Source organism: Cherax quadricarinatus, chromosome 29 (genome assembly GCF_038502225.1).
Source record: "Cherax quadricarinatus isolate ZL_2023a chromosome 29, ASM3850222v1, whole genome shotgun sequence".
Taxonomy (NCBI): domain Eukaryota; kingdom Metazoa; phylum Arthropoda; class Malacostraca; order Decapoda; family Parastacidae; genus Cherax; species Cherax quadricarinatus.
This window is the reverse complement of record NC_091320.1, coordinates 23,278,185-23,302,043: the sequence shown is the minus strand read 5'-3', so window position 1 is coordinate 23,302,043 and position 23,859 is coordinate 23,278,185. Positions and strand designations below refer to the sequence as shown.

The window sequence follows — 23,859 nt, the reverse complement described above, 5'->3', positions numbered from 1 at the left end:
GGCATACGAGTATTGCTGAAAGTGCCAGGAAAAGGTTAAAGCATAAATGAAATCTTGAAGTTACAAAGAAAATTGAGATATAAGACAAGCTTAAAAGTGGCACACGTGTGATGGATATAGCGAGAGCCCATGGCCTTAATGAAGTACCAGTTCATACAATTAAAAAGAATGAGGTAAATATACGAGTTTGTGTAATGAATAACCCAGGATGTCATCTGACTGACCTACCTACCAACTTACCTCAACCATCCACCTCAGCCCAGTAAGGCCACAGCATAACTGATTTACCTAACAGTTTTCAGAAAAGTAACTACCATGTAATATAACTGTCTACTGTACACTTAATTTTATTTAGGCATTTTTTTAATGCATGCATCACTCGTACACAGTACAGAAGTAAATTCACTTCTGAATACTCTCAATATATTTAAATTTTACTAAAATTTTATTTCACAAAATCAGCATGTGTTGTATATCTTAATTTGAAGTAATGAACAAGACAAAGTTGTCAGATTTAAAGAAAATTTTAAAATAGAAATCTGACCACACCTCTTTAGAAAAAATAAATCTAAAGATTATGCAAAATGAAAATCTAAATATTCTCCCTTTCCAAAACTTTCAAAAGATAATTTTAAGAGAATAAAAATGTGGAAAAGAATTTCATATTTGGAAATATGTCCGAGAAATTCCAAAATGAAATTCCAAGTTCTGGCTTTCATTTAAACAATCCTGAAATTTTGAGTACAGTACTGTTGTAATTTCAAATTCAATATTTTAGAAAGCGTTTTCTCTTTTTAGAAAAAAAAAAAAAATCCAAATTAATTTTATCTATTTAGGAGAATGCCAGATAAAGTACAACAAATAATATAGGTTTATGTCACAGTACAGCACATCATTTAGGTCACACAAGGCACATTTAGGTCACAGCACATCATTTAGGTCACAGCATATAATTAGTCACAGCATATTTAGGTCATAGCACATCATTTAGATCACAGCACATCATTTAGATCACAGCACATCATTTAGGTCACAGCACATCATTTAGGTCACAGCACATCATTTAGGTCACAGCACATCATTTAGATCACAGCACATCATTTAGATCACCATACAACAGTCTACACTTAGCATAATAGAGGCAAGTGTAATACAAGCATGCTATATAGGTTCAAATACACCATATTTACAATAAATCACAGCATACCATGTAAATTCAACTACAGTACTAACAGGAATGCCACTGAAGTTCAGATACAGTATGTATAAGGAAGTAGAGCAACTCACCTGGGTTGAAAATTTTGCAAGGATGATTGAGAAACCCTCTGTATGAAGAGTACACAAGAGGAAGAATCGGTAACTGGCCTTCAATGGCCAAGTGAAAGGCACCCTTTTTGAATGGCAGCATCTCATCAGCCATGCTTCGAGTACCCTCGGGGAAGACCCACAATTTAACCTGTTTAATGAAACCCATGGCTTAGATTAGACAAGGGAATTACAGCAAATTGGTTTTAGATAAAAAAAAAAAATCAACACTGGCTGTCCTGAAAAAGATCTTTCACCATCATTCACTATCAGTGTCTTTCCAGTGGTGCATAGATACTAAGCTCACATGCCCCTCTAAACTATAAAATATCCCATCCCTCCTGAAGACTGCAGGCACTGTACTTCCCACCTCCAGGACTAGTCTGGCTAACCAGTTTTCTTGAATCCTTTCACAAAATGTTACCTTGCTCACACTCCACCAGCTCTTATGAACCATACACTGGGTGTACTTAATTTAATGTAACAACTCCACACTCAACCATAAGAATTTTATTTACAGTATTTATTTTATTCAGGGGGAAGCACAAAACCCAGAGATCATATAATGTCTGGGGAATGTGAAGAATTCAGATTTGATTCAAGGAAGGGTAGAACTAGCCCCATTCCCTGGATAAGAGCCCCTCATGAGCATCAAGGCACTTCCCCTGCAAGGTCAACACTGAGAAAAACTGAAGAAATATTTTTAGTCCAGCTTGGTTCCTGAAAAGAAACTCTTCATTGCCAGAAAATATTTTGTACCATTATCCTGCTGTTAAGTGTTGACCATTCATATGACAAAAAGCATTAATAATAATTGTACCATGAAAAGCCAAGGCAATAACTAAAGTACACGTACTGTATAAATTATGCCACTCTCCCTCTCACCCCGCTTAGGAGTTTTAATATCACTGCCTGGCCTAATGCCAAACATCCTTGGCCAGGTCAAGCTCTTTCTAACACAACTCAAAGATCATCCTCGAAGTCTGACTGTGGTCTAAGTAATATCATATTGGCTTTGGATGTTAATTTTAAGTTCTAAAGACTAAGCTTTATACATCCTATTTTCAGCAAACTTGTCTTACAAAATCTGGAACAATTCACCAAAAATCTGCACTTAGGAGAGGAACATTAGGATGATGATTTGGTTCATCCTGGATCATTGTCAGATCACAACAGAGTAAGAGGCAAAGAGGACTAAGACAGGAGGAGCAGCAGCAGGAGAGGTGGAAAGGAGGAGAGGAGGGAAGGAGGAAGAGGAGGAAGGGGCGAGAGAAGCATGAATAGTAGTAGTAGTAGTAGTAGTAGTACAAGTGATGGATGTAATAGTAAAAAATTAGTAATATTGTACAAGAACAAGAGAACAAAGGAACACTGGAGGGGGTGCTACTGGTTCATGGGCTTCAAGGAGAGGAGACAGAAAAAAAAAAAAAGGGGGGGAGAGGACCCAGAAAGGCAGAAGCAAAGGTGGCAGCAAAAGTGTCCCTCTGTTATCCTTAATTTCTCATGTCTGAAATTTCCAATATTTACAATCTGTTCTCGTCTTGGCTATACTTCCAATTTCATCAACTCTGCCTCTCATACTAAATGGACTTTTTTCTCTCTTAGACATTTTGTGATATCTTCTATTCTCTGCCTTCCTTACATATCTAATCTTCAAAACCTTAAGTATTACATGGCACAGCACTCACCAGTCGAGATAGTTGCTAAACAAAATCAGTCTTGTCTGCTCACTAAATCTAATATTGCCATACAGTGATCTGGTTTCCACCAATCACCCATTCTAAGGAACCAGGGATCCCCTCCTGGTGATCCATTTTATACCCAGATATTTGGTTTCTTTAGGAACTACATTGTAATGAAAAAAAAAAAATTGACACTAATGGAAGAGGAAGAGAGTGGAGGGAGGGAGAGAGGCAGGGAAACATATATTGGAAAGTAACGGTAGATCAGGGGGATACAAGGCAAGGGTCACGTTTAAACTTTAATCCATAAATCTAGTTAATATCTGAAACAAAAGCACAGTATAATTTTATACATTGGGGAGACTTGAGCTTTTCTTTTTAGGTCGCCTTGCCTCAGTGGGATATGGCTGGTGCGGGGGAATTGAGGAGTCCAATAAATCTGCACAATAAATTATACAGAATATACTATACATTTCTCCATGGGGAAGTGGAAAAGAATTCTTCCTCTGTAGCCCATGCATGTCATAAGAGGCAATTAAAAATATCAGGAGCAAGGGGCTAGTAACCCTTTCTGTATAAATTACTAAATGTACAAATAAAAACTTTTGTTTTTCTTTTCAGGTCATCCTGCCTCGATGGAAGACAACCAGTGCGTTAAAAAATATACACAAGGTGTAACCCCAAAAACACTGATACAGTATAGTACTATCAATATTTTCAATTCCACACAAAATATCTGCATCATCCTAAGCAACTGATTGTACTCGTGAATAAACTTTTATGAAAAACAGATCCACTTACACTTTTTTCCTTCACATAAGCTAATGCTGCATTCATCGAAGTCTTGGCACTGTCAGGGTTCCTACGGTCAATGAACCGGGTGCCACAAAGCCAAGCTGTCATTCCAAAGGGCATGGCATAAAATAATTCCTTCTTGGCAATGGCTGTGATCTTGTTAAACATCGGCCACATGTATACCATCCCTGTTAAAGTAAAAAGAAAAACTGATAAATTATACATAAATAATTTGCACACAGAAAAACTGATGACATTTCAGTCAGACTTGGACCATCAACTTATCACAAAGTTTCTCTTATGTGCAGGTTATTTGTGTATTGTTCTAGTCATGGCATTGTGCCTTTGTGTTCTTCAAAGTGTAGTATAAACAAACCTAAACAAAGACACTGACAATATAACATTCTTCTCATACATTCTCACTTTTCATCTATGCTGAGCTGCTAAAACGTAGCTAATGTAGAGTTATCTACATTAGATACATTTTAACACAAAATTATCTTCAGCAAACTTTTCACATGAACATTCCCAATGACACTCAATATGATTAGACTTGCACAAAATGAGGTTTATCAAAACAAATTAAAGGGAACAGGAAGAAAACTTGCTTTTACACTGCATCAGTGTAAATGCAACTGCCCACCCCTCAGAATATTTTTTTTTTTTTTTCCAACACCAGCCATTTCCCACCAAGACTGCTAATATACTACTTGTTCTGCTTCTCTCTCTCATTAACCCATAATCTGTTGCATACCCAGAAAAAAATTCCTGCACATGGCAAAATTTTTCAAAGAAAAAAAAAAAAAAACCTTGCCAACTGGCAAAGCCTTGTTTAACCCTTTCAGGGTCCGTCCCGTAGATCTACGGCTTTACGTTCAGGGTCCAAACCGTAGATCTACGCCATGAGCTCAGCTCACTCTGATAAACTGTGAGTGGTACATTTGGGCCTAGATATGAGAGAATACATCTATGTGGTATGTGTGCACCACATAAAACAGATCCTGCAGCACACTGTGTATAATGAGAGAAAAAAAATGAAATCATGATTTTTCGATTAAAACAGCAACTTTGCAGTGTTTTTTCGTATGTTTTTTATAGCTGTATTTGCGATTTCTTGGTCTCATTTGATAGAATGGAAGACATATTACAGAAATAGAGATGATTTTGATTGGTTTTAGCATTGGAAATGGCTTGAAACTGAGCTCAAAGTAGCGGAAATGTTAAATTTTTGCCGATATTCAAGAGTAAACAAACGACCTCACATGTCTAATACACATCAGCTGGTGGGTCTAATATACATTCACAAATATGGTGATGATATTTATACAATTATTACAGTATTGCATAACAGTAAATCTTCTATTTTTTGGTGTGAATAAAAATTCATTATGTGAATAAAAAATCAAAATGGAATTTATTTGTAAAGCCTCAAAACATAACTAATGAACAGAGGAAATGTTAGTTTAGTGCAAGGAATGCCTACATTGTTCATTCTGGACCCTATTTTGAAATTGGAATATTTTGAACTTTGTGTTAAATTGGCCAAATTAACAATTTCCGATCACTTTATTTTGTAGTTGAAACAGTTGACTTGGCGATTTCTTGTGCTCAATCGATAGAATAGAAGTAATACTAGTGAAATAGCTAAGAATTTGGTTGATTGGAATAATGTAATTGGCCTAAAATGGGAGTCAAAGTCGGCAAAATCGCCGATTCGTAAATATCGCTGACACATCAAAATTCGCGAGAGCATAATTTCGTCAATTTTCCACCAAATTTCGTACTTTTTGTTTTATTACCTTCACAAAAAGATTCTCTACGATTTCATAAGAAAAAATAACAATTTTTTTTTTTGAAAATTCTTGGACACTGGTGCGTGACTCCAGATTTGGGCCTTGGACCCTGAAAGGGTTAACTACAAAGAAAAAAATGAACTAAAGGAAAAACCTACAGTTTTATGTCATACTGAAGTTGAAAAATGACCACTTATCAGCAAGATCAGCATTAATACATTACAGTACTGGGACATATAAGCAATATTTTTTATTTTATTAACACATCGGCCAATTCCACCAAGGCAGGGCGGCCCGAAAAGGAAAAACTTTCATCATACACTCCATCACTGTCTTGCCAGAGGCATGCTTACACTACAGTTATAAATCCACAACATTTACACCCCTCCTTCAGAGTGCCGGCACTGTACTTCCCATCCCCAGGAATCAAGTCCGGCCTGCCAGTTTCCCCGAATCCCTTCACAAATGTTACCTTGCTTGCACTCCAACAGCATGTCAAGTCCTAAAAACTATATCTGTCTCTATTCACTCCTATCTAACATGCTCATGCATGCTTACTGGAAGTCCAAGCCCCTTGCATGCAAAATCTCCTTTACCCCCTCCCTCTAACCTTTCCTAGGCCGACACCTACCCCATCTTCCCTCCGCTACAGATTTATGCACTCTTGAAGCCATTCTATTTCATTCCATCCTCTCTACATGTCCAAACCATCTCAATAACCCTTCATCAGCCCTCTGGATAATAGTTTTGGTAATCCCACACCTCCTCCTAATCTCAAAACTACAGATTCTCTGCATTATATTCACATCACACATTGCCCTCAGACATGACATCTCCACTGCCTCCAGCCTTCTCCTTGTTGCAACATTCAACACCCATGCCTCACGCCCATACAAAAGTGTTGGTATACCCATACTCTCATACATAACCCCTCTTTGCTTTCATGGATAAAGTTTTGTCTCCACAGACTCCTCAGTGCACCACTCACCTTTTTCCCTCATCAATTCTGATTCATCTCATCCTTCATAGACCTATCTGCTGATACGTCCACTCCCAAATATCTGAACACATTCACCTCTTCCATACTCTCTCCCTCCAATCTGATATCCAATATTCAGTTACAGTAGGGCCCCGCTTTACGGCGTTTCACCTTATGGCATTCTGCTAATACAGCGATTTCAAATTTTGACCATAACTTTCTATGCGGCGAGTGATCTTTCAAATGCAGCACACGCCACCAGTTTGTTTACATTCTCCGTGAGCATATATCTCTATGTAATAATAATTCTTGGGCACACTAAATGTCTTATTTTACGTAATATAGACATTTTCATTAATCCATCTATGACATTTTCTTCAAAATTATATATGAAACACGTTATAGTATATAAACATTTTAAGTTTATATGCTATGGACGTGTGGTAGCTGGGCGGAGGGAAAACATTACGTCACTCCCCTCTATACATAATGCTTTTGTTTACAATTCTCGGCATGAATTATTCATTATTTCTCCCATTTATGATGGCATCTAAAGGTAGTTGATAGAAACGATTAAACTCATTGAACATGGTATGTCAATGGTAATAATGTGGCTCTGGGCCACATTAACCCTTTGACTGTCGCAACCCCCAATCCTGAGGTGTCTCCTGGTGTCGCAATATTAAAAAAAAAAAATTCTTATGAAATGATAGAGAATCTTTTCCCGATTGCAATGAGACCAAAAAAACAAAATTTGATGAAAAACTGATGGAATTACACTCACGAAGTTAGCGACCTCGGCGATATTTACAAATCGGCGATTTCACCCACTTCGAGCCCTATTTTCGGCTAATTTCATTGTTCCAGTTGACCAAACTCATAGCTATTTCTTTAGAACTCCATATTTTCTATCGAATGAGTACAAGAAACTGCCCATTTACCGATTTCAACTACCCAATAATGTGGTCAGAAATTTGCAATTTGGCCAATTTCATGAAAATTAAAAAATATGACAATTTCAAAATAAGGTCCAGGATGAACAATGCAGACATTCCTGGCTCTAAAATAACATTTTCTTTGTTAATCAGTCACATCTCCAGGCCCCTCTGATATTACTCTTGCTTTCTATTTGAAATTTTTTATTCAAACAAAAAGTAGAAGATTTACTGTTATGCAGACTACGGCAATACTGTAATAATTGTACAAAATGTCAACCCATTCATGACTGCATATCTGAATGGCTAGTTGGACATTTATTGGACAATGACATCATTTGTTTACTTTTGAACATCGGCAAAAATCAAACATTTCCCCTACTTTGAGCTCCATTTCCAGGTTCTTTTTATAGTAAAACCAATCAAAATCACCTCTTTCTATAATATGTTTTCCATTCTATCAAATGAGACGAAGAAAACGAGAATACAACCATAAATACTATACGAAAATAGACCACAAAGACGACATTTTAATTAAAAGAAAACAAAATCAGTTTTTTTTTCTCATTATGCACTGCATGCTCCAGGATTTTTTTTATATGGTGCACACTGACCACACAAACCCATTCTCTCACATGTGGGCCTACCAGCTTTCACCTGCTTGATTTGAAGCCGGTAGAATTTATGAGTACATACACGTCAAACACGGTACCTAGTAAGACGTACAGTGGACCCTCGAATTTCATAACCCCTTTTCTGAATGTAAAACTATAGTTACTCTTATTTATGGGTGTCTGGAATGGATTAATTGGATTTACATTTTTTATGGGAAATATAAAAAAATACATTTTATAGAGGATAACTATACAGTGGACCCCCAGTTTGCGATATTAATCCGTTCCCGAGAGCTCATCGTAAACCAAAATTATCGAAAATCTAATCAATTTTCCCCATAAGAAATAATGGGGATCAAATTAATCCGTGCAAGACACCCAAAAGGATGAAAAAAAATTTTTACCACATGAAATATTAAATTTAATGCACACAAACTGAAGAAGACATGCACAGTTTGTAGTACTCTACTAACAATAGAATACATGACACTTACCTTTAATGAAGATCTGGTGATTGATGGGATGGGAGGAGGGCAGAGTGTCGAACTTATTGTTTAGAAGGGGAATCCCCTTCCATTAGGACTTGAGGTAGCAAGTCCTTTTCTGGGGTTACTTCCCTTCTTTTAATGCCACTAGGACCAGCTTGAGTCACTGGACTTCTGTCGCACAACACATCTGTCCATAGAGGCCCGTACCTCTCGTTCCTTTATGATGTTCCTAAAGTGGTTCACAACATTGTCATTGTACAGGTTGCCAACACAGCTTGCATTAGCTGTGTGAGGCTGATTTTCATCAAAAAAGGTTTGCACTTTAAGCCACATTTCCTTAATCTTTGAAGTGGGCAACTTCTAAAATTTCTCTATCCCCTCCTCTGAAGCAGTTTCCTCAGGTCTGGCCTCTTGCTGTTGATGATGATCTAGCAGCTCATCAGTGGTTAGTTCTTCATTGTCCTCCTCCACCAACTCTTCCACATCCTTCCCACTAACCTCCAACCCCAAGGACTTCCCCAATGCCACAATGGATTCCTCAACTGGCATAGGATTCCCAGAATTAGCATCAAACCCTTCAAAATCCCTTTTGTCTACACATTCTGGCCACAGTTTTTTCCAAGCAGAGTTCAAGGTCCTCTTGGTCACTCCCTCCCAAGCCTTACCTATAAGGTTTACACAACTGAGGATATTAAATTGATCCTTCCAAAACTCTTTTAGAGTCAACAGTGTGTCTGTGGTCACTTCAAAGCACCTTTCAAACATAGCTTTTGTGTACAGTTTCTTGAAGTTGGAAATGACCTGCTGGTCCATGGGCTGCAGGAGAGGAGTGGTATTAGGATGCAAAAACTTGACCTTAATGAAGCTCATGTCCCCAGAAAGTCGCTCTGCCAAGTCTGTAGGATGACCAGGGGCATTGTCTAATACCAGGAGGCACTTAAGGTCAAATTTATTTTCAATTAGGTAATTTTTCACATTGGGGGCAAATGCATGGTGTAGCCAGTCATAGAAAGTCCCTAATGACCCATGCCTTACTGTTTGCCCTCCATAGCACACACAAATTAGCCTTGAGGATATTCTTTTGCCTGAACGCTCTGGGAGTTTCTGAGTGATACACCAATAAAGTCTTCACTTTGCAATCACCACTAGCATTGGCACACATCAGAAGAGTAAGCCTGTCTTTCATAGGCTTATGTCCTGGGAGTGCCTTTTCCTCCTGAGTAATGTAGGTCCTGCTTGGCAATTTCTTCCAAAGCAGGCCTGTTTCGTCGCAATTAAACACTTGTTTAGGTTTCAAGTCTTCAATGTCTATGTAATCCTTGAATTCCTTTACATATTTTTCAGCTGCTTTTTGGTCCGAACTGGCAGCCTCACCATGCCTTATCACACTATGTATGCCACTACAATTCTTAAATCTTTCAAACCAACCTTTGCTGGCCTTAAATTCACTCACATCACCACTAGTTGCAGGCATTTTTCTAATTAAATCCTCTTGCAACTTCCTAGCCTTTTCACATATGATCGCTTGAGAGATGCTATCTCCTGCTATCTGTTTTGCATTTGTCCACACCAATAACAGTCTCTCGACATCATCTAACACTTGCAGTCGCTGTTTCGTAATCACAGTTGCACCTTCTGCAACAACAGCTTCCTTGATTGCCGTTTTCCTGGTCACTATAGTAGAGATGGTTGATTGGGGTTTTGTATACAACCTGGCCAGCTCCGACACACGCACTCCACTTTTGTACTCTGCTATTATCTCTCCATTTCAATAGTCATTAGCACCCTTTTTCTTGAAGGGTTGGCACTAGAAGCTTTCTTGGGGCCCATGGTGACTTATCTTGCAGAAACAAGCACCAAAAACACTAATAATATGGAATGTACCGAATGTATCCTTAGATGCGAGCACACTGGCTGGCTTGCAAACACAAGGCAGTTCAGGCCACACATGGACCCGTCTCTGACGAATCGCGTATACCGGGTTTTTAACGGGAACCAAGGCAAAATTTTTGCGTTAAAATGTATCTAATACATACTGGATTTATCGGATACCAATGGCATCGCGAACCGGGGGTCCACACTTAGTTTTACACACAGGAAAGGGATTATGAAATTCGAGGGTCCACTGTATATATACGACCGAAACAGTCAAAGGGTTAAATATCGTGTAGCTATGTAGGTAGGTGTAGGTATGTAGTCCACCTGGGCTATATACTGACATTATTATTATAATTGATAATTATACTCGTGTGCTGGCATGCAGGTACACATTAAAATCACTAGGGATATCAGTCTTGAAGACTGACATATTAATAATAACACAATAATCACTCAGGCGCATTAAATATCATAAAACGTTATAGACATTTTGTTTAATCCATCAAAATACACCCCACAGTAGAATAAATTAACTAATATGAGATGCGGTAGCCAGGCGACCCGCGGTAGCCAGGTGACCCGCGGGAGCCAGGCGACCCTCGGGAGCCAGGCATCCCGCGGTAGCCAGGCGACCCACGGGACCGCTGTAGCCAGGCGACCCGCGGGAGCTGCAGTAGCCAGGTAACCCACTGGACCACTGTAGCCAGGCGACCTACGGGGCCTCTGGTAGTCAGGCGACCCACCGGACCTGCGGTAGCCAGGCGATCCACGGGACCTGCAGTAGCCAGGCCACCCGCAGGACATGCGGTAGCCAGGCTTTCAATAACCTATCTTCTATTCCAAACATTTGCAACATCTGCCACATTGCCACCCTATCATATGCCTTTTCCAAATCCATAATTAAATTTCACTTTTTTGTGAGAATAAAAATTCAAAGTGGAAAGCAAAAGAATGCAAGAGGGGCATGGGGACGTGACTAATGAACAGAGGAAATGTTATTTTAGTGCCAAGAATGTCTATTCTAGACCCTATTTGGAAATTGGCATCTTTTGAAATTTGTGTGAAATTGGCAAAATTGCTAAATTCTGGATAGTTGAAATCGGTAAATGGGTGGTTTCTTGTACTCATTCGATAGAAAAAATGGAGTTCTAGCGAAATAGTTACGATTTTCGTCAACTAGTACACTGGAATTGGTTGAAAATGGGGCTCAAAGTGGGCAAAATCACCGATGCGTAAACATCGTCGAGACCGCTAACTTCGCGAGAGCATAATTCCGTAAGTTTTCCATCAAATTTCATACTTTTGGTGTCATTGTGATTGGGAAAAGATTCTCTATCTCTATCTTTTCATAAGACAAACTTTTTTTTTTTTTTTTTTTAAATTTTGGTGACCGAGAACAAGTCTGGGAGAGAGCTTGGGGACCCTGAAAGGGTTAAGCCCCTTGCCCACAAAACCTCCTTTACCCCCTCCTCTCCAAGTCATTCTTTGTTCCATTCTCTAAATTACCAAACCACCTCAATAGCCCCACTTCAGCCCTCTGATTAATACTTTTTTTTTTTTTTTTTTTTTTTTTTTTTAACTCCACACCACCTTCTAATTTCCACACTATCAATTCTCTGCATAATTTTACACCACACACTGCCCTTAGATAGGACATCTCCACTGCCTCCAGCCACCTCCTCGCTGCAGCATTTACAACCCATGCTTCACATTCATACAAGTGTTGGTACCACTATACTTTCATACATTCCTTTCTGTGCCTCCATGGATAACATTCTTTGTCTACACAGATACCTCAATGCACCATTCACCTTCTTTCCTTCATCAATTCTACTGTTAACCTCATCCTTCATAAACCCATCCACTGACTAGTCAACTCTCATATCTGTAAACATTCACTTCTTCCATACTCCCTCCCTCCAATGTGATATCCAATTTTCCTTATCTAAATAGTCTGATACCCTCATCACCTCACTCTTATCTGCGTTCACTTTCAACTTTCTACCTTCATGCACCCTCCCAAACTCGTCCACTAACCTTCGCAATTTTTCTTTATAATCCCCCGAAAGCCACCAGGACCAGCTTGAGAGTCACTCGACCCCTGTTGCTCAAAAAATTGTTCCTCCACAAATGTTTGCACCCTACTCCACATTGCTCAAATTTCCTTAATCTCTGAAGGTGCCTTCTTCCATCTCTCTTCCTCCTCCTGTGAAGCAATTTCCTCAGCTGTGGTCTGTTGTTGCAGATGAAGCTCTTGCAGCTCATCAGTGGTTAGCTCATCAGTGGTTAGCTCTTCACTGCGGTCCTCTACCAACTCTTCCAAATCCTCGCCACTCGCACCCAACCCCATGGAATTCCCCAATGCCACAATACATTCTACAACAGGTGTAGGGTTGACAGGGTCAGCCTCAAACCCTTCAAAATCCTTGTCAATGACACATTCTGGCCACAAGTTTCACCAAGCAGAGTTTGAAGTCCTGGAAGTCACTCCCTGACAAGCCTTATCTATAAGGCTTATGCAATTGAGGATATTGAAGTGATTCCTCCAGAACTCTTAGCATCAATTCAGTGTTTGAGGTCACATCAAAGCACCTTGGAAACATTGCTTTGTTGTAGACTTTTTTCAAGTTTGAAATCATCTGCTGGTCCATGGGCTGGATGAGAAGAGTGGTATTAGGGGGCAAGAACTTCACTGTGATGAAACTAAACTACTCCACCATTTAGTCATCCAAGTCCAGAGGATGGGCTGGAGCATTGTCCATTACCAGGAGGCACTTGAGTGGCAATTTATTTTCCAGGAGGTATTCCTTCACACTTGGGTCAAACACTTCACTGAACCAATCGAGGAAAATTTCCTTTGTGACCCAGGCCTTACTGTTAGCCTTCCACATCACACACAATTTACTCTTGGTGACACTTTCTTGAAAATACTGAGATTTTCAGAGTGATACACCAGTAAAGGCTTCACTTTGAAATCACACTGGCATTACCATAGAACAAGAGTTAGCCCATCTTTCATAGGCTTGTGTCCTGGCAGTGCCTTTTCCTCCTGTGAGATTTAGGTCCTCTAATATTTTCTTCCAAAAGAGGCCTGTTTCGTCACAATTGAACACTTATTGGGGAAAGAATCCTTCCTCTACTTACACCTTGAATTCATGCAAGAATTTTTCAGCCACACATTGGTCAGAACTTGCAGCCTCGCCATGCCTTACCACACTGTGTATGCCACTACGCTTCTTAAATCTGTCAAACCAGCCTTTGCTGGCCTTAAATTCACTAACATAAGCATTTGTTCCAGGCATTTTCTTTACGAGATCGGCATGCAGCTGCCTTGCCTTTTCACAAATTATTGACTGCGTAACACTATCTCCTACTGTTTTTGGTTGATCCACACCAGCAACAAATTCTCATCATCTTCAATTATTTGCGATCTTTTTTTTGTGAGCATATCTACCCTTTCACAACAGCAGCTTCCTTAATTTCCTTTTTCTTCACCCCGAAGGAAGTGATTGTTGAATGGGGCTTCCCATACATTCTACTGAGATTGGCCAAATGCACTCCACTTTTATATTTTGCGATGATTTCTTTAATTCTATGGTGTTTCTCACTTTTACCAAAGGGCTGGCACTACCATCTTCTTTGGGCCCATGGTGGCTTACTTGGCAGTTGCAAGCACAAAAAAGAATGGAATATTACGAAATGTATCTTATGAACACGTGGGGTGATGGTCACTCGCCGAGAAACAATGCCACACTGACTATGAATGGTGCGTGGGGGCACCTCTGCGTGTGTGCAGACACTAGAAGGCCGCTCGGACGTGTTCCGTACAACCGATGAATGGCGAGGCAAATCATGAAACGTGAGGCTATATTTTGACGAAAAAAGTTGCCGAAAGTCGAAATTTACGAAGTGCAGGGCTTGCAAAACTCAGGAGTCCACTGCAGTTGCTTATATCTCACCCTAACTTCCCCCTCCCTTAGTTTATAAACTTTCACCTCTCTCACTTACTGTTGCAGTTTTCCCCTGCCATCCCAAATTTACCTACTACTCCCTCTACATTTTTACCCACTATAGCATTGAGATCCCCAACGACAAGTACTCTCACTTGGTTTAAAACTCCCCACTTATAACTCTTGAAAACACAATCAGCAAACCCATCTACATGTCACAATTGTCCACTAACCGCATACTGAGGTTGCAATCCATCACAGCTGCAGGTTTTACAATGGGTTCATTGGTCTCTATTCTGCTTCCCAGTGTCTACCATTTTGTGTCTGAACTGATATCAACATTGTGATATCACATTTGTCATGCCACCGAAATGCCATGATGTCACTGGCAGCAAACACCTGAACTTCACCTCTACGAGTGCCAGCGTCGAACCTAGGCATATGCTTACGATTTCCACGCACTGTGCCACACACATCTGTCATGTTCACTTGCAAGAGTAAAAGGACTCGTGTACCAGGTGTCAGTATATAAATTATGCCCCTTACCAAGATATGGTTCCATCATTGTTCTAACCACATCCCCAGAGATACCCAGTAACTTCCTGGTATCTTGCAATGTTTTACTGTCAGTGTACACAATTATATCAGAAACTAGACCACTTATGCAATCACACAGTACAAATAACTTTTTACCAAAGCGTTTCCTCTTGCTTGGTTTATACTGCTTGAATGAGTTCCTTTGAACAAATCAAAGACTCATCAATAACAAGCTTCCTGAAGGGATAAAAATACATACAGAACTTTTGTTTCAGGTACATAAACACATTTCTGATCTTGTATAGCCTGTCACTTCTGTCAGGCCTTGTTTTGTCTGAAAAGTGTAGGACACATCAATTCACTGGTATAATGTCACTGAAAGCTGTGCTTGAAATCAGGCAGTCTGTCGACCAATATGTGTTGACACTGCTTCTACAAATGTGGCATAAGCATTATTGTGGCAAAGAACAGATACATCTCTGCCACAGTTGTGTCCTTCCACTGGTGTAGGCATGATCTTGGTGAAAGAATTGCGTTTGCCATGGTGTACTCGTAGTACGTATTGCTTTCCCTGACAATGTCCATCAGGTGTTCATCGAAGAACAACTCAAAGCATTCCAGTTCAGTGGCATTGTTCCCAAGTGTACATGATGACCGTATTCCACTGTGTTTCATCAAAGTCATGGGGACTGGGAACAAACTCGTCACCTTGCTGCCAATCCCAGATGCGGTCAGCTGGTGGGTTCTGGATATTGAAATGTGGTTGTGGTTGTGCAGGTTGGGTTGTGGATGTTGTGGGAGTGTGGAGTTGGGCGAGGCTGGTTGTGGTTGTGCAGAGTCAGCAGCGTCGGTAGTAGCGTGGCCCACTGCTGGTGCCACATGACTCATGCCACCAACACTATCACCACCACCACCTGCTGCCGCACTCGCATCAATCATACCCATCGTAACAATATCGTCATCTTCACTATCAGTTCGTGGTGAAGGGCCACGGGATGTGCTCCAAGATTTACTCCTTTCCCTTGGAGCAACATATGACACACCACCAGACCACATGCTACGTTGTATATACTGCCGCTTCACTGGGGAATATTCACCCTCACTGTTGCAACTAGAACTGCTTTCAATAGCTTTGAAATCACTATCACTTTCACTGCTCACATCCGAGTCTTGTACATGGGCAAATAGTTTCCTCTATCGTTCTGGTACAGGTGAACACGAACGAGCCAGCCCAGCACCAAAGGTGGAAGGTCGTGGGTCATCCGAGTTTTCATCACTAATTACGTTATCCTGGACACTGTTTTCGGTCACACCCGCTTGAAAACCATGGAATTCACTTTCACTGACACTTCCATCGCTGTTAGAGCTATCACTTGGGAACAAAAAACCTCCAATCCGCCAAGGAATGAGGTACATCTTACCGCGAGGCATGGTGAAAATGGACTAGCAAGATGGCATTCCCACAATGCACCACTGAGTCCCAGTTTTTTTCACAGGGTGAACACCCACCACTCAGACCCATTCTCTCTCATGTAGGCCTACCAGCCCTCTCCCGCTTGATTTGAAGCCACTAGAATTTATGCGTATAGATACATCAAACACTGTGGCTCATAAGACGTATATATACAACTGAAACAGTCAAGGGGTTAAGATAAAGTCAAAGAAAACTCAGATGAGCGTGTATACATACACAGGTCCTACTACACATACATGTACACAAGAGTAAGTGAAGTAGTAAGATGTATCTGAAATCTTGAATGTTTATAAGACAGAAAAAAGACACCAGCTATCCTACCATCATGTAAAACATACTGTACGTACAGTGGTACCCAGAGTTTCAGCCACCTCCAACCTCGAACAATTATGCATCTTTTGGGGTATGAAATGGACTAATTTAATTTACATTATTCCTCATGGGAACAAATTCAGTCAGTAACAGCACTCAAAAAGCATTCTGGAACTAATTATGGCTGAAACTCGGGTTTCCACTGTATACGCTTCAGTTGTACAATCACTTGGTAGTACAGTAGTACACTCAGATGCTGTCTACCAACCTACCTACAAAATTAATAAAACACACACACACACACACACACACACACACACAAATGAGTCAGAGAGATAGTAGGAAGTATTTCTTCAGTCATAGAGTTGTAAGGCAGTGGAATAGCCTAGAAAATGACGTAGTGGAGGCAGGAACCATACACAGTTTTAAGACGAGGTTTGATAAAGCTCATGGAGCGGGGAGAGAGAGGGTCTAGTAGCAACCGGTGAAGAGGCGGGGCCAGGAGCTAGGACTCGACCCCTGCAACCACAAATAGGTGAGTACAAATAGGTGAGTACACACACACACACACACACACTGTGTATGTTAGGCCCATACTGGAGTATGCAGCACCAGTCTGGAACCCACACCTGGTCAAGCACGTCAAGAAGTTAGAGAAAGTACAAAGGTTTGCAACAAGGCTAGTCCCAGAGCTCAGGAGAATGTCGTACGAGGAAAGGTTGAGGGAAATTGGACTGACGACACTGGAGGACAGAAGGGTCAGGGGAGACATGATAACGACATACAAGATACTGCGGGGAATAGATAAGGTGGACAGAGATAGGATGTTCCAGAGAGGGGACACAGGAACAAGGGGTCACAACTGGAAGCTGAAGACTCAGACGAGTCACAGGGACGTTAGGAAGTATTTCTTCAGTCAGAGTCGACAGGAAGTGGAATAGCCTAGCAAGTGAAGTAGTGGAGGCAGGAACCATACATAGTTTTAAGAAGAGGTATGATAAAGCTCAGGAAGCAGAGAGAGAGAGAGAGAGAGAGAGAGAGAGAGAGAGAGAGAGAGAGAGAGAGAGGGGACCTAGTAGCAATCAGTGAAGAGGCGGGGCCAGGAGCTGAGTCTCGACCCCTGCAACCACAATTAGGCGAGTACAATTAGGCGAGTATACACACACACACACACACACACACACACACACACACACACACAGTTACTGGTCATGGGCGACTTCAACCACAGGGAGATCGATTGGGAAAACCTGGAGCCACCTTGGGGGTCCTGAAACATGGAGAGCCAAGATGATCGATGTAGTACTGGAAAACCTCGTGCACCAACATGTTAAGGACACTACCAGAGAGAGAGGGGAAGATGAACCAGCAAGACTGGACTGTGTTCACCCTGAGTAGCTCAGACATCGAGGACATCACATATGAATGGCTCCTTGGAGCTAGCGACCATGTGGTTCTGAGCATGTATACACCATCTCTGATTATCAAACTATTTTGAATATTTAAAAAAAAATTAAATACAAAGGAGCAAATCAAATCAAAGTTTATTCTCTATAAGGATTACAATGCGGGGTTTACAGATTTTGGTTATTGTGTGGTTTACATGTAATAAAATACTAATTACAGATGGGGGCCACTAGAACCCCTAGCAAGGCTAGGCATTTCGGGCAAACTTAGATTAATTCTTAACCCTAAATTATTACAAATTGTGGAGTAAGTTGACTAAATACTAGTTTGTGAGTTTAGCAATGTGAATGCTTTTGTTTTGGCACAATACATAGTTTCTATATTGGAGTATCACAGGCAAACTCGTGACTAGTTAGGCACTACTTAGTGTCTGGATTACACTGAAATTACACTATGAAACTACGAGCAAGAAGGAAGGCGAAATTTAATGGTATATGTTCAGCACTGGAGGGTTCATAAGCTTTAAAAATGTGCAACTGTTTCTGCACAACCTTCCATGTCAATGAACAACTATGTCTATAAGCAAAACTGATCATTTTTGCCTGGTACAAAATTAAAACAGTCTGGCAATTTGGAAGAAGTGGTGTCTGGAGTGTAATCCTAATTTTCCTTTTAAATTCATTTCGCCTAATGCTATTTTACATGAAGCAGAGATTTTTAGGTTTCCTGTAAATAAATTCCTTTTCAAGAACACTAAATTGAGAGATTGAAATGTTAACATTTATACTTACAGAAAAGTTTCATAGTTTTGCAAACTAGTTAGCAAGTTACACTCATAAGATGTAAGCACCTGGTTAAGCCAGGTTCATACCCATGGATTAACAACCATAATACAAGTAGCTAGGAGAGGAATTTTAATTAAAATGGAAATGTTGCAGGAGGCACTGCTGACTGGCACACACCTCATTCATTTTACAAAAGATGGACCAGCTAAAAGAAACTTGTATAATGTATAGAAACACAGAATGCAACAGATAAAGATTATCAGAGAATAGTTAAACACACTGATGGAGAAGCAAGAAAAGTCCCACTAATCTTGGCATAAAATACATCATACCTAGGAAATCAATGGAGCTCTGATGGTTGGCAACCACAATAGCAGGACGATCAACGACAATGTGCTCCAGGCCGCGCACCTCCCAGTGTAAACCCAGCAAAGGGTTCAACAGACGGAGTGGAAATGTTGCTATCCTGTAAATTTTCCAAGAAACAAAATTTAAATATAGAATTTAAATATAGAGTACAGCCTCTCCTAACTTAGTGACGTACTTGTTTACTGACACCTTGGTCTTATGATTGATCTCTGGCCAGTATGCATACCTATATAATGTATATTAGAGTTGATTTCCTCTACTCTGTTTATTAGAATATATACAACACACTACTGCATAAACATTTAAAAATACACCAGTAGTGTTATAAATGGTGCAAAGGTGATGTTAAAACAATATCAAAGACAGGTGACACAAACCCACTACCATTATAGTATGCTCCTCACTTAGCAATGAATTCATTTACTGGCATGGTCGTAGGAACAGAACTCCATCGTTAAGTGAGGAGAGGCTGTACTGTATTAATAAAAATACCACACTAATTTTGTACAGTACAGTACTGAGTTTGTTATTTGCTCAATTTCTACTATCCTTGATGGAGAGAGAACATTTAATACTATAGCGTTTAACATCAACATTCATGTTAAAAGAAGGGATCTACCATTATGCTCATTCTCTACTATAATTATTATAAGCAGCAGCAGACAAATCTACATAGCATGTACACTTTCTTAGATATCAAGAAAAAATATTTTGAAAGATGAAGTCAAAGTCTGTGGCTCACAAGACTGAGGAATAATAAGACAGTATAGTCAATGCTAAAAGGCTGAATGATAAGAGGAATGTACATATGAATTTCCATGTCCTATGTTGCCAGCCTAGACTTAACTTTTTTTTTTTTTTTTACCCAAAAAATGCAGTCCATGTTAAAAACCTCATTTTATTAGTGATATAAAAAAATTAGCTAGGAAAAGCAAACATAAGTTATAAAAACAGGTACCACATGGCTGTATATTATTAGTACTGTATTATTAGATTGTCGCAACAACCTGTCACAGCTTGCCGACATGGCCAGTGGTCTGGAAGGTGTGTGAGAGCACTGCAGTCATGGCAGTTTGGTAAATTAAAGACCTTTGCATTAAGAGAACCAAGTATACTTGCAAAGAAGTTTTAATGAGAATGGAACCAGGGGCACAAGTAAAAAAGTGCTTCACATTACCTGGATATCACCGAGAGGAAGGGCTGTCGGCCAGCCAAACACGAATGGGCTGTAATCCAGAATGATTATGGTGATTGACTTAACTAATTGTTGAGCAGTTACATTTTATTCTACAGTATCTCATTCTTGTTATTACTCTTGGTGTTCAAGAGCTACACGTGAAGGGGCAGTATGAATCCTCTAACTAGCTACACAGCCATTATACAGTGGAACCTTAGCTTACAAACGCCCCACCATGCAAACTTCTCAGGATAAGAACCGTCATTCAGTCGCGTTTTTTGCTTCTGGATACAAATGAAATTTCAGAATGCGTACTCCCCCCTCAAGGAAGGTTCCTTAAATAAATAAATAAATAATTTATTTCTTTGCAAAGGTTACAATGTGTGTTTACATTACTCATGCTAATACAGTGGACCCTCGACATTCGATACTAATCCGTTCCTGAGAGCTATTGAATGTCGAAAATATTTAAAGTTGAATTAATTTTCCCCATAAGAAATAATGGAAATCAAATTAATCCTTGCAAGACACCCAAAAGTATGAAAAAAAAAAATTTACCACATGAAATATTAAGTTTATTGCATTACAATAACAATAGAATAATTGGCACTTACCTTTAATGAAGATCTGGTGATGATTGATGGGATGGGAGGAGGGGAGTGTGTGGATGGTGTTAGTGTTTAGAAGGGGAATCCCCTTCCATTAGGACTTGAACTGGCAGCCTCACCATGCCTTACCACACTGAGTATGTCACTACGATTCTTAAATCTTTCAAATCAACCTTTGCTGGCCTTAAATTCACTCGCATCACCACTAGTTGCAGGCAATTTCTTTACCAAATCATGCACTCCGACACACGCACTCCACTTTCGTACTTTGCAATTATCTTTCTTCATTTCAATAGTCATTAGCACCTTTTTTCTCGAAGGGTTGGCACTAGAAGCTTTCTTGGGGCCCATGGTTACTTATTTTGCAGAAACAAGCACCAAAAACAGATGCGCGCACACTGGCTGGCTTGTAAACACTGGCACACACGGGGCAGTTCAGGCCACACGTGGACAAGTCTCGTACGAATCTCATCAAATGTCGGATTTTCCATCAAATGTAGAGGCAAAATTTTTGCGTTAAAATGCATCGAATGTCGGATTTATCGAATGTCGATGCCATCGAATGTCGGGGGTCCACTGTATTTCAAGTTTTACAAGACCATTAAAAAAAAATTTGCAAATATACAAAATTTAGATTCACCATGAATTATAAACAATGCTCTTTACCAGTACAGTGGACCCTCTGTTATCGGTCATTCTGGATATTGGCCAATTTGGATTTTGGCTGCTTTTTGGCTGAAATTCTATCCTGGACTTTGGCTGTCAACTTGGAAATCAGCCATATTGGACGTGTCCACTCCGCCACGTTTGTCAGTCAGGTCAGGTTTTTTTTTTTTTACACAAGGTTAACCCTTTCAGGGTCCGTCCCGTAGATCTACGGCTGGTCGGTGAGTGTCCAAACCGTAGATCTACGCCAAAATTCTAGCGCCGTCAAATTTAGCGCGAAAGCGCTCATAGGCCTACATATGAGAGAATGGGTCTGCGCGGTGGGTGTGCGCCATAAACAAAAAATCTAGGCGCCTGCATAGCATTGTGGGAACGCCGGCTCAGTCACCCTTGTTCACCATGTCTCGTCGCAAGTCAGCTCTCACTCCCCGGAAAATTGGGACTCTCCTCTTCCTGTCTGATAGTTCTGACACTGATGGAAGTGGAAATGAAGACGAATTCTACGGCTTTGATGAGTTAGTGACCGAAAATAATGACCAGGATATCGATAATAGTGCAGAAAACCCCGACGATCCTCGACCTTCTACCTCTGGTGTGGGCACTCGTGACTCACGATCGGTTGTTCCTAAACGTAAGAGAAAACTAATATTTTCCCGTGGTCTGGCCTCTGACTTCAGTAATGACGATGATTCTGACGTGGATTGTGATTTTATTGCGCTCGACGATCATTCGAGTAGTGATAGTGAGGAAACATATTCACCAGTGAAGCGTCGGTATGTGCGCCGCCGCATGCGCTCGGGTAGTGTACCCTATGCTATGCCCAGGGGACGGAGTAGATCCCGTAGTACATCCCGGAGTACATCCCGTGGCCCTACACCCGTTTTAGGTAGTGATAGTGAGGATGATGTGGCTACACTTGGCATGGATGGGCCACAGACATCAGTGGATGGTGTTAGTGGGGCTGGTGGTGGTAGTGGCACCGCCATGCGTGACTCGCTGTGCCACGCGGGAACCCACGCTGCTGACTCGTCAGTTCAAGGACAAAGCGGAGCGTCACCCACCAGCCCGCCACAACCACCCGTACAACCAGCCTATGATGTCCAGTATCCACCAGCAAACCGTATCTGGGATTGGCAGCAAAATCCCAATTTTGTTCCCAGCCCTCACCACTTTATTATTATTATTATAATCAAAAAGAAGCGCTAAGCCACAAGGGCTATACAGCGCTGCAGGGTAGGGAAGGAAGCAAGGGAATTGGATGGCAGAAGGGAGGGGGGATGATCAGCAGGTTACAGAAAACAGCGGGGCAGGGGATAGTACGGGGGTAGAGGGTAGCAAGAGATACAAGTAGAAAGGGCTGAAAGTATCAGAATTTGTGAAGTAAGTCAGTCGTTGTCAAAAAGTCAATGAGAGAGTCCGGATGAAAGGTGGGTCCATCAGCGAGAAGGGAAGGTAAAGAGAGAGCAGCGGGGCGAAGACGACGACAGAGGTAAATTCTGCGTGCTCGTTGATAAAGTGGGCAGTCCAACAGAATGTGGCTGACTGATAATGGAGCTTGGCAATTCTCACAGAGAGGAGCAAGACGCCTCTCCATGAGATATCCATGAGTAAGACGAGTATGGCCAATGCGAAGACGGGAGAGAGTAGTCTCCCAACCTCGACACTGGTGATAAGAAGACGGCCAGTAACCTATACTCGGTTTAATAGACTGAAGTTTGTTGCCGAGCATAGTAGACCAACGTTGTTGCCAACGGGTGTGAAGGTGGGAAGATATTACAGCAAAATAGTCCGTACATGGAATACCTCTATAAGAAACTGGTAGGTCATGTACTGCTGACCGCGCAGCAGTGTCTGCCTGTTCATTGCCCTGTACGTCAACATGACCAGGGACCCAACAAAAAACAATATCTTTATGCTTAGTAAAGATGCGGCGTAGCCAAAGTTGGATACGGAGGACTAAGGGGTGAGGTGTATCAAATTTTTGTATAGCCTGTAAAGCACTAAGGGAGTCTGAGACAACCACAAATGATGACACGGGCATAGATGCAATACGGATAAGTGCTGTAAGGATGGCATATAATTCAGCAGTAAAAATACTAGCTGAA

At 40.8% G+C, this 23,859-nt stretch overlaps 1 protein-coding gene across 4 annotated transcripts in view; it reads right to left on the bottom strand.

The window, feature by feature from the left end:
• LOC128690625 (1-acyl-sn-glycerol-3-phosphate acyltransferase alpha) overlaps positions 1-23,859 on the bottom strand; it is a 119,300-nt gene that overhangs the window by 36,714 nt on the left and 58,727 nt on the right. For all 4 annotated transcript variants that reach the window (XM_070089643.1, XM_070089645.1, XM_070089644.1 and 1 more), the window contains exons 2-4: positions 19,267-19,400; positions 3,789-3,970; positions 1,288-1,456 (exon numbers count right to left, since the gene is read on the bottom strand). In XM_070089643.1, the coding sequence (XP_069945744.1) occupies positions 1,288-1,456; positions 3,789-3,970; positions 19,267-19,400 (485 nt within the window). The remainder of the gene's footprint in view (positions 1-1,287; positions 1,457-3,788; positions 3,971-19,266; positions 19,401-23,859) is intronic.